Raw genomic sequence first — 12,372 nt, 5'->3', positions numbered from 1 at the left:
TTTGAAATGATTAACTTACCAGTGTGAACTCGATTTCAAAGAAGACAAAGAAAACTCGAGTTTAGAACTAGCCTGTTCAACAATTAGCAATCTATTTCATACTATGAGTTTACAAAAGACATTACCTCTGCTTTTGGCAGCTTCTTTCAAAGCAGCTAGAACCTCAGGCTTCAGGTCATCAGAAAGTAACCTCCCTTCAAGGCCAGGAAAGAGTGATCTAACACAACATTTAAAAAAAATAAATAAATGTTTTCAGCAAAGCATCTAATTCACGTATGCTTCAATACAGAAATTATCAGAATGGTAATCATCATGGTAATAGTTGAATGCAAAAATAGTCACTTGTATATTGAGCTGTCAGTGGATATTTTCCTATTAAAAAGGAAAGAGAGCAGAGTAAGAAACTAAATTTTCCAACTACTCTTCTTTTCAAAGCAAGTATAAGCAAAGCTTCTCTTGATAGAAAAAAATAATGTAATATTATTTTCATCTATTTGTATTCTAAAGAAAGAAAAATAAATAAAACGTCACGTTTTATTTCTCTTAAAGATCATCAGAAAGAAGAAAAAAATACATCATGTAATTCCAGGACTACACAGAAATCCATATATTCAGACACTGGTCTGTACGCAGACGTTGGTTAAGACTATTGTAACCAGAAGTAGTTCAGATGTGGCCTCACCAAGGCAGAGCAGAGGAGGAAGATCATCTCCCTCAACCAGCTGGCCATGCTGTTTTTAATGCACCACTGGCCACTTTGGTCACCAGGGCATGTTGTTGGTTCGTGGTCAGCCTGTTGTTCACCAGGACACTCAGGATCTTCTCCACAGAGCTCCTTTCTAGCATACCAGCCCTTAATCTGTACTGATGCATGCAGTTATTCCACCCCAGGTGTACAACTCTACACTTGCCTCTGCTGAAACTCATAAGTACACTCTCCACCCAACTCTCCAGCCTGTCCAGGTTGCCCTGAAAAGCAGCACAGCCTTCTGGTCTGTCAGCTACTCCTCCCATCTTCGTGACATCAGTAAACTTCCTGAGGGTGCTTTTTATCCCTCTATCCAGATCACTGATGAATACATTTAACAAGACCAGACAAGCACCAATCCCTGGGGAACACCACTAGCCACAAGCCTCCAACTAGCCCTCTGAGCTCTGCCAGTCATCCAGTTCTCAGTCCACCTCTCTGTCCATTCATCTAACCTACGCCTCCTCAGCTTACCGACAAGGATCTGAAAAATCAATGAAAGGAAAAGGAGGGGTGTGGTTCCATACACACAAATGGGAGACAAGGAGGAACAGCTAAAGGTTTAAAAGAAAAGAAAAAAAAAAAAGACAGCCTAGGTGAATATACGTGAATATAGCCTTTCAATTTAATGTACTTCCTAATTTGACATATATCCTGTGACATTCTGTTAAAGCCTAGATCACATTATTCTTTACAGATTTATAAAAGCAAGTAGTTTTCAAACTTTTCAGATGAGACACATGCATACAAACATTTGTATTAATCCAGACATCGAGTTATGTTTATGCAATATTTCATTACAGTATAGGCTGCTGCATATCATCTTATTTGCTAATAAGCATGTAACAGTCTGAAGTTCTTTAGCATTTAAACAAAAAAGCAATTTTTAAAATATTAAGTATACCTGGGAAAATCTTCTGAGGTTATGTAAACAATATCCTGTTCCGACACAGATGAGGAAAAAGAAATAAAATTTCCATTCTGTAGTGGCAAAAGCTCCAATCCAATGAGTTCACTGTACACTCCATCAGAAAGCACAAACTGAAGGAGATGAAGCTTTTCTTCAGCAGGTCCACTGTGCCCAGATTTCCTTAGTACTTGCCGTACAACTGCAGGAGTCACTTTTTTCACAGCTTTAACAGTACAAGTAGTAAAATGCACTGCACTAGCAATATTTGCTGGTACCTTGGCAATCTGCTTCCCTGAATTCTGGAGGTAGTTGAGAACTGATTGTGTGTACTCCAAACTCTCATCCATTTCAGAAAAGTACACCTGTTCCACTTTCATCCACTGATTACTCACTGAGTAAATAACTGTATGCTGAAGCAGCTCTTTAAAGAGAGGTACTACAATTGGTTTCCAGGGAACCCTGATTTTGTTTTCATCAGGCCATAAACCATAAATTATTTCAGCTGACAATGGAAAATCCGAATTCTCCTCAGTCTCCATTCGTTTGATAGCTTCCAAAATAAGGGTGCTATATGCCTTTGGCACAACATTCACCACAAGAAGATCATTCCACAAAGCTGCTGGATCTCTCCATTGATCCAGTTCTCGCCATTTGATACTCCTTCTATTGTCGGTGAGACCAAAGAAACCACTAACATGGACTGGCAGACCAGTTTTGCTTTCTTCACCTGGAGGCAAAGGCAAGAAACAAAACGCTCTTCCTGAGAAGTCTGCTACAGCTCCTTTATCCTTCTCATTACATGATAAAGGCATGGCTATTCCAATAGTAGGAACAAATTTCAAGTCATCCGCTAAGCAATCCAGTTCAGTACACATTCCTCGGCCACCTACACAATTACATACTAACCAAGACGTTTTCTGTGCATCCTTAACACTTTCATCTTCTAGAGCAATATTTACATGGTATGTCACACACGTTATGCTATTGCTTGGAACTCCCTTACAATACTGATTTATTGCTGTTCCTAAGATTTTGATAGAGTTGGGTCTTTCATGTTTCAAGGCTTTGTTCTCGCTAGCAGTCACTCTAAAGATCAGCTTCTCTGTTCCATCAGCCTCCCTAACATGCAATGAAACATCCTGAACACTCTTTAAGAAGAGCAATACTGTGTCAGCATCTGCCCTGAAGGATTCAAACAGTTCCAAAACCTTCTGTTTGTCATAAACATTGCTGCTCAGTTGGGACGGCTGTAATCTAAGTGGGAAGCGAAAAAATGTACCAGGAAAGTTTCCATTCTTAAAAGTTTCCTTGGTGCTGCCAAACACACCAATAAATGGTGCAAATTGGTCTGTAAGTTCATTGATTTCCTTGCTGTCCTCTTTTAGATTCCAACACTGGCCTGATTCATGAGGTCCAAAGAGGGTTTGATGGGGATCCAGCATTCCAATTTGGTCACCACTGAAAATGCTAGGAACATCTGCATAAATGAAAACCAAAATATATTAATAACCCTGACATAGCATTTTCAAATACAGTTTTATATTAGTAATTTAATAAGGGCAAGAAACACAAGCATTCTAAAACAACGATGAACCTAGCAAAATTCTGATAACATAATTCAGTATTTATTGACAGGAAGAAACAACCACATCCCTATTCTGCAATATATAGTCATAAAACTATTTGAATTATAGCAAATAGAGAGTAAGATAAAATGGAGGTTTTTCCTCAGCTGTATACTTTGACCTTTAAAATACTTTAAGAAAATGTACTTTGCTAAAAATAAATCTTATTACATTCATACTTGGCAGATCTTAAGGGCCTGCACATTTTAAATGATAATATCCCAGTTACCACATCACTGAACGTATTAACTTTAACTAAGACTTTATGCATGCTGTACTAAGTAAAATATGATGAGAAAAAGCCCTGAGTCTTATTAATTCCCTTCATAAGAGGCACAAGTTAAATATGTTTTTTGAGCAAAATTTTGTCTTTATCCTGTATTACTGTAACTACTACGAAGGCTGTAGGAACTATTTACTTTATCTGCTTTTTCACTATACATTAATAAAACATTCCAGAAGAATAATGGATTTCCATACTTAGTTATTTTTATTTTTGTCTGGGTTTGGTGTGGCATGGATTTTTTTTGGAAAATCTTTCTTAACTGTAAATATATATAAATCTCTCCATTACTTTTTAAAATGAAATAAACATCACTCCTTATTACGTAAAGAACTTGCATAAAAGTTTGGGTCTAGTGACCAGTTTAGACTAGATGCTTCTGCTTGTATATCCACCCTACATTACAGCCTTCTATAATGTGAACTGCAGCACATAACTGAAATAATCATGTAGAGGAACGTTCATTTCAATATAAGGAACTAAGTACACAATAACATTAGTTGAAGAAGCAAATCTTCAAAATAAAATAGATGCCTTTCTAGGGTTTTAAAAAAACATCAGTACTCTTTAGAGAAACTTAGGTAAGGACCTTACTTAAGACATACCATACAGACAGTATTATATCCTTGATGAATATATAATTAAAAATTTTAAATGGTGGTATTTTAAAGTGAAAATATCTACTGAATGTACCTGTTATATGATAAACTGAATTAAAGCCAATCCCAAATCTTCCAACTTTCAGGGGATCATCTTTCTTCCTGCTTCTAGCAATTTCCTGTATACCATGCCAGTCCTCAGGCGTGAAAACTGCATCATTATATGCATAAAATGCTGGCCCTAAAATAAATAGGCAAGCATTAAAAAGATGACAGAATAAAACTATTCACTGATGAAAATTTCTAGAGAACAAATTTACAAAACTGAGAAAACATTACTTTGAAGTATGTGCCTGCAAATTTAATGGGGAAGCAATGACTCAAGCTGACCTCAGATTACTCTTGGTGATGAAAGGGAGGTACAAGTAGAGGAGTAGCAAAAAACAGAAGCAAGGAGTTAAGAGTTACCAGTCTGTATGGTACTATTTCCCAGAGAAATAAACCTAGAGATAGACATATATCTCTAGGAAAAGTGATTTAGAATAAAGAAGAACATGAAGACTTTCTTAAACAGAATAATTGGAAGCACTTGGAAAACTGCAACTGACCACTTGCAAAAGGACAGTATGGCCTTCAATACTAAAAATTTGCTTTGGAAAAGAATTATCAACATTATAACTTAGATAAAGCATCTAGCTTTATCTAGGTTGAAGCAGCAATTGAGTCATCCCAATACAGTCAACTCCACACAGGAAAAAAAAAGAAAATCATAGAACCATACATGTACTGAAGAATGGACAAAATCAGTACAAAGTGTATTCACCTTGATATTGTGCCATGTCCTTGGACCACAGAGTTTCTGTTCCATATTGAGTTTCATCATATAAAAACCTAACCTCTGTGGCACCAGCATCTTCTGCATTCTGAATCAGTTCCTGACAACAAGAATAAAAAAAAGAAACAAAGATAAGGTGCAATGCAATAATTTTATGCATATTGTAACCATGGCTTTCCAGCTGAAGCAGTAGAAAATAACTATAATATTCTCAAGTATAACTGCTGTCATACCTTTCAATCAAAAGTATTTAATCCTGCTTACCTGAATGAAAACAGATACTATAAAAGGAACATTCAGACAAATACTATAACCATGATTTGAATTTGGAGCTCAAATATCACACACAACCAGTATGTATACAGTTCAGAAGTAAACTACTAAACTGTTATTATAAGAACTATAAAACTATTTTCCCAAATCAGAGGTATACAACAAATCTCAAAATAATGCAAGATAGCAGAAGATTGAAAAAAAAAAAAAAGTCAAAGTTTACTGTTAAGACCATACAGCTGTGAGGGGGTAACATACAGATTCTTCTTTGCATTAGCTAAATTCAATTTACGTCAATGTTTTACAGCAGTGAGGTACAAAACATTTCTGAACTGCATCTCTATAAATAATGAATTCAAGAGGGCACCAGTCAAAGCCCATTGAGTAGAAAGAGGCTTATATTAAGACTGAATATTTGTTAAATAGCATTAGTAGCAGTGAGAGCCATGGAAAAATCTCATAACTGAAATGTCAATAAAGTAGTTTACTATGCTAATTATAAACTATATTGATAAAATATGTCCATCTAGTACCATTTACCATAGACTCATCAGAATAATTATGAACAACTGCAGAATGAGAACTTCACAAAATACTCTATTTATACTGGATCACCAGTGCATGTCAGGGCTCCAAAAACGTACCAGATATGTGTCTGTGTGTGTGGGAGAATAAGTAATTAAGTTCTGCATAAGAAGATCTCTCAGTTGAATTGAAAAGCTGTCTAGGTAGGTACATCACACCAAAACATAACATACAATATAAATTTTCTTCTCAACAATAAAAGGGTTGCCAGCGAGGTGAGTGTTCAGGTTGGATTCTAATACATCGTTGGTAGCAATGAATAGTAATAAATAAGTAACAAACTCATTGATATCTAGCGTAGAGTTGTAAAGTAATAAGCCTTCAGTTTTTCTCTTTATGACAATATATTTTATCCATAAGGTATATTACAAATTAACCAAAATAATTTATATAGTCAGTTCTACATCATTTAAAATCAAGACAAGATAGCAAGAAAAGCTCCCAGTTTAGCATATGCTTTAAACAGAATTGCTACATGCAGTACTTAATTAAAATAATAATAATAATAATAATAATAAATTCTTATAAAAGAATTAACACAACCATTCAAGAAGATGCAGAAAAATAGTCAAAGTCTCTAGAAAAATGAAATAAGCAGGGAAACTTCCAGGTAGCCAAGGACTTGCATTCATTCTGTGGCCACTAGATCTACTACGTCTGACTTTAACAGCAATATACTGGAAGAATATTAACATTGAAGTCTAATTTAACAGACCAGCAAAATATCTATTAATAAGCCGTTCTTAACAGTCAGTTAACTCTGAACTGTAAAAACATGAAAAGATGAACATTTATAATATTAGATCTACCTGCCTGATTTCTAAGGACATTATCCTACTTTTTTTTCATGCCGCAATGAGAAACTGAGCTTTGCTTTTTAAGAAATTATGATCCCCTAATGATGCAAATGCATCTTATAGATTCCACTGGCATTCAGGAATACACAGTAAAAATGGTAGGTGTCCATTCATAGGATGGGTACTCTCAAAAAAGATATCTGTGATGCAAGCTGTCAAAACAACTGAAAACATCTATAATTTAAGTATTCATACTAAAAGTAACTAACTTCTTGTTCCATGGTTGCAAAGAAAACCTTCCAAGCCAAAATCTTGGAAGATTCTTTTGTCACCTGTTTCATCAGTGTGCTTTCTATGAACAGACAGATATGCATCTGCATCAAATCCCATTCTAGTCAGAACCTAGAATTCTCACATACTAGAGAAATAAATTCCCTACCATCCATGAGGCATTCTGGACAAAAAGTACAATATTCAAACATGAAAGAGTCACATGAAATGCCCTTAAAAGTAAAACTGGCACTTCAACACGTTAGCACAGAAAGCTACAATAAATAAGACATCTTTTCTCTTGCTAAAATTGCTGAAATTAGAGTGAATTGGGCAGCCTGGCCTAGTGGTTGGCAGCCCTGCACATAGCAAGGGAGTAGAAACTAGATGATCATTGTGGTCCTTTTCAACTCAAGCCATTTTATGATTCTGTGAATTATCTGTGTTTTCATTAGTCTAGAGTAAAGTGAGGTAAAGCCCATCCTACCAGTTCCCCATCTCATTAACTGAAAAATTTTAGCTTTTAGGTCAGTGCTGTGATGTTCAGCCTTTGGCTTGCACACATAATACTCAGCATTCCAACACAGAGCACTGCAACATAAAGTGCCCTAGAGCCAGCACACTTCAAAGTCTCCTAGACAAATTATAAAGCATGTAATGAACACTAACTTCAGTTTAGAAGAAAATCTGGTATTCATTTGCTAGGAAATCTATTTGTAGAATAAAAATATTTTATGCCCACAGATAATCAATGAGCTTATTATTTACGTTGCTTCAAAACAGTCTCCCAAAAGTTACTCAAAGACGTCTCTTATAAATATACTTAACCTGATTATGAGACTCTGTGATACCATAGTAAATCATTGAGAAAAAAACGTATTTATTTAATATGAAATTCTATAGCAAAATTTAATACTAGCTTCTCAGGCTCATCCCAATCTTATACTAAGCTAAGTCCCATAGAACTGCATATACTATTATGTATTTTTTCATAGTTTACAGCAGAAATGAATAAAATAGCAAGAAAAATAAACATTTTCTATAGCTCACTCACATATAATTAAATCAAAGATTTCATGACATAAATTAACATCTGCATTTTATCTTTTTTATTAATTATAATGGCATTGGTGACAAGCAAGCTCAGAGGCTATGCTGAACCAAAAAAAAATACACATCGCACTTTGCTTTATAGAAATAGAAATATTTATCTACTGTACTAGAATCTGATGAAGTCAGATTTCAATACTTCAATTCTTCCATAAAGATTTGCTGGAAAGCGTTAAACTAATAGTAGTGTGTCATGCACATTAATTTCCTCCTAAAAATACCATTTATTGTATACCTTAAGAATCTGTCCTCCTTCTGGGTATCTTCTTAAAATATCCTTAAGAAAATCAACAAGCGGTGGAGTTGTTTGTCCAAAACGACCTAAAACAGAAATAAACGAACAAAAAAATCTCTGTATTATTCTACTATGCATTTACTTTCAGGTTTAAGAAAAAATACCAAACAATTACTTCAAATTTTGTTTTACATTAACTTAAGACCTGATATTATAACATACTAAAAAAAAAAAAAAAGAAGAAGTTGATGTTAATGCTAGTATGAAGTTTCCTATCTGGGTGAAACAAACTGGATAGCTAAGGCTTCGGGTCATTTATATCCCAGTTCCCAACTACTGAAAGTTCAAATACAGCAACTTCTAAAGGACAACCATTTTTTAAACTGTCAAACAGCATTCTAGGACTCTAAATATTTTACAGGCAGAGATGATCCTTTCTGACACGCACTCACATGGCATACTCTGTCTAGTGTAAACTTCCTGTTCTAGCACATTGTGGTGCTGGCCTGGTGTTAGCGTGGGTGCTACCTGTGCTCAATACAGGAGAGAAAGTCACAGAAAGCTGCTAACAAGTTTTGAAGTTCTGGTGAATAAGCACCCTACAAACTCCACAGTCTAAGAGAAATAATCTATTACAGAATGAAAGGATCAAATTTCTCCAGTTCAACCTCCAATCTAAAGAGCAGTTTCCTAAAACCCAACTTGAGATGAACAGTTGATGTAATGCCCCCAGGGAAAGCTGGCTTTACTAATGTCTTCACCTATCACTTTCCTTCAAAATTACTACTGTAATGGTTATTTCTCTCTCCCTTCTGCATATATTTGTTTATCAAGTACACATATGCAAACACACATTATATACACCATGGGAAAAAACATAACAAAAAACAAGTGAACAAAAAAACCACCACAGCATCCTCATCAATGTGGAAAAGAAAGTGATGGCTATGAGATCTACTTTCTGCGCATCACCCACTGCAAAAAAAAGAAAATCTCAGAACTTATGCACACTGGTATTAAAGCCTTCAGATCCTTTAGACTGATTTACAGAAGTGCTGAGGGCTAGGAAAAGTTAAGTGCTTTCTCTAAACATGGAATCCTTACAGTATTATCTCTTTAGAAAATCTCACAGCCAAATATTCAAGCACAAAAAACTGCAACAGTTTTTCCTTTCCATGAAGGATTTCATAGGACTACTTACAATGTATTCCCATATACTTGCATGACCAAAATAAAAACAGGTTAGAAAGAGGAAAAACTCTTTTTTTGAAGTCTATCACAACCATATACCAAATAAGAGAAAGAAAAATGTTTCATTCATAGAACCACAGAGTCACAGGTGTTTCTGAACCATTACGAGTTCTACCGCAAGAAAACATGAACTTGTTGCTAATACACAAGTACCTTACTTTCCTCTGTCACTAGAAAACCATCAGTCAGTAAATCTGTGGTTTACTAACCTGAGAAATGCAGCTTTTTTGTGACACCAAATAAAAACTGCATGAAAAGGACTTCCTTCTTCATACATAAGCATATTTCATTCCCTTGTAATAACAAATGGTACTTATAACATAGAAGAAAAAATACTGCTTCCCATTTAAAGATAAAATAATTTCTATTAATTCCAGACTACATTAGAAAATGTTTGAACCTTCTAGTTCATAAACAGAGACGTATATTTTTTCATACCTCCTCCTTTCAATGCTTCTGACTGAAGCTTTAGAAAAATCTGATTTTGAGACTTTTGAAGATCTACAATCTTGGTATCATCAGACAACTGAAACAGAAAAACAGATCTTGGTCAAAACACAAAATACTCTGCAGAGTATGTATTCTAGTTTAATTATATTCCATACTTATACCATGAAGACTGGCTTTAGATGGAAGTACACAAATACTCTATAACAACTATTATTCAGTTCAAGCAGTACTTCAGACTCCATGGTCTAGGATGGCTTCTTTTGCCTAATGCCTGTCTGGTGGTACTCAGGTGATGCACTGGTCTGACAGTAACAAGACCAACAAATGGCTGCAAATAAATCAAGTAGAAAAACGTCTGCAGAAGCCTACTAAGTGCAAACTACAGCCTCTTTTTACATATGAGAAGCTACTTGGGAACTTCTGGAAGCATGCAGTTACTGTGCTAATGTGCATGCCCATAAAGAAAATAAATATACACAAATAATTTTAAACTAAGCTATATCACTCAGAGTAACTAGGAAGACAAGAAGTGCAGAGAAAGTATGTCATTGAAAGATCCCACAAAAACTTGACAATTTAATCTCACTTTTACCTCTAGAAGCAAACCAAGAGAGTCACTGGGAACACTCCAGAGAACAGGGGCAAACTAAGCACAAACTCCTTAGCAGCCATTAGGAAAAACATCATGGTTTTGTTATAGTTTTAGTTTACTATGGGAGTCCCAGTCATACGACACAACGCACAGAGACAAGGGGATAACAAATGTATAATTGCTGTAAAATTGTACTGAGTTAATTTGAAAACTAAGCAATTGAAATTAATCTCAGCTTGTAGTAAACAAACAACTTTATTATGTGAAGTTGTATTATTACATCAGCCTCAGTTCACAGTAAAGTTCAGGTCTACTTTCTCTTTTCAGTGGCTAAAAACAAATCACTAGGAAGAAGTTAGTGCTCACACAGGGATGCTTACAATCAAAATATATTCAATAAGCAAAATATTCCAGTCCAGACCATGTAAAACACGTTTAAAACACTAATTAGAAACATGTTTCTTTTCAATTGCATCAGTTTTAAAAGTCCTCACAGAAACATTACACTTACTGTAAGATCCTACATAAACACTGTACTTGAGCTGAGGATGTCTCAAGATGTAAAATCACTTAGGTATAGGATAGCTTACAATTCAGTAAAATAAAAAAGAATCCAGAAAATGCTTTAATCCATCGCCAAATATTAATGGGAGAGAATAACCAACTTTTCTCCAGTAGTATTTTTGTACCCAAAACACCAGCTGAAACTAGAATAATTAACTTGTTCAATTTAATAGATTAACACTACATTATTGGAACAGGCTGCCGAGGGAGGTGGTGGAGTCACTGTCCCTGGAGGTTTTCAAGAGAAGGGAAAATGTCACACTGAGTGACATGGTTTAAAGCAGTCACAGACATGGGCTGATGGTTGGACTTCATGATCTTAGTGGTCTTTCCAACCCTAATGATTCTGTGACTCTATAAGGCACTGTGTGAGAAAGAAATACTGAACATTTTTTAACATCTGGTAGCAGCTGTGATGGAAAAAATGACACAGCAATAAAATAAAGAATTAAAGATAAAATAAACAAGCACTCAAAAGTTTCAGAAGGATTTTTGAGATAACCACAGTATGGAATGCCTGTTCACATTGATATTTCTAAATGTTAACCTGAAACATGTATCTGAGAACAGTTACTATTGCGTGCTTACTGACTGCTCCTTGCCAAAACACAGAGGGCAGCCTCAGACAGAGCAATACTGGTATCTTGGCTTCCAGATGGGTTTTAGAAAGTGATACTCAGAGCCCCTTTCTCCCAGAACAGGAAGGCCTGAAGAGCACAAAATCAAGGACAGAAAAACCAAGCTAGAAAATAAAATATGTACTACATAGGTAATTGGTTTCAAAACTCAAAACACGTAAGAGAGAGCGTTCCTTGAGCAGTACAACTATTATCACCCGGTTCTCCATGCTTTGAGCATTCCTGTGCCACACTGAAGCCCAGTTCCCAGCCTGCCCTCCCCACGCCACTTCCAGGCAGCACGGATGGAGCTCACCAAGCCGGCGACCTCCCGTCGACACTTTCCACAGCACAAGGTCATTCGTTCATCCCCCTCTCCCACGTGCCTACATCTCAAATTCCGCCCCTCCCTCACCTCTCTCCCGCAGTGCCACAGCCTCTGTCGGGCAGCAGGGAAGCCGGCTTCCGCGTCGATCCGCGCCTTCACGTCGCCCCCATCTGCGGAGGGCGGCAGCTCGAACGTCCTGCAGCCCAGGCAGCCATGGAGAACGGTGACCCGGGCCAGCCTGCGCCAACACAGAGAGAAACACAGCCTCAGGAGCGCTGCCCCAGCGCCCACTCGCAGCCC

The 12,372-nt window shown here is 36.3% G+C and overlaps 1 protein-coding gene across 1 annotated transcript; it reads right to left on the bottom strand.

The window, feature by feature from the left end:
• LOC100548583 (sacsin) lies at positions 1-12,369 on the bottom strand (the record flags this gene model as incomplete). The annotated part of the gene is made up of 7 exons (XM_019612067.1): positions 1-217; positions 1,653-3,135; positions 4,260-4,406; positions 4,989-5,100; positions 8,271-8,356; positions 9,960-10,047; positions 12,160-12,369. Coding segments are annotated over 7 exons (2,247 nt in total), but the record flags the coding sequence as incomplete, so codon positions are not given.
• Positions 12,370-12,372: the final 3 nt, after the last annotated feature.

The sequence above is a fragment of the Meleagris gallopavo genome, chromosome 1, assembly GCF_000146605.3.
Source record: "Meleagris gallopavo isolate NT-WF06-2002-E0010 breed Aviagen turkey brand Nicholas breeding stock chromosome 1, Turkey_5.1, whole genome shotgun sequence".
Classification (NCBI taxonomy): Eukaryota; Metazoa; Chordata; class Aves; order Galliformes; family Phasianidae; genus Meleagris; species Meleagris gallopavo.
Note: the sequence above shows the minus strand (reverse complement) of the source record. Positions and strands in the feature narration are given on the sequence as shown.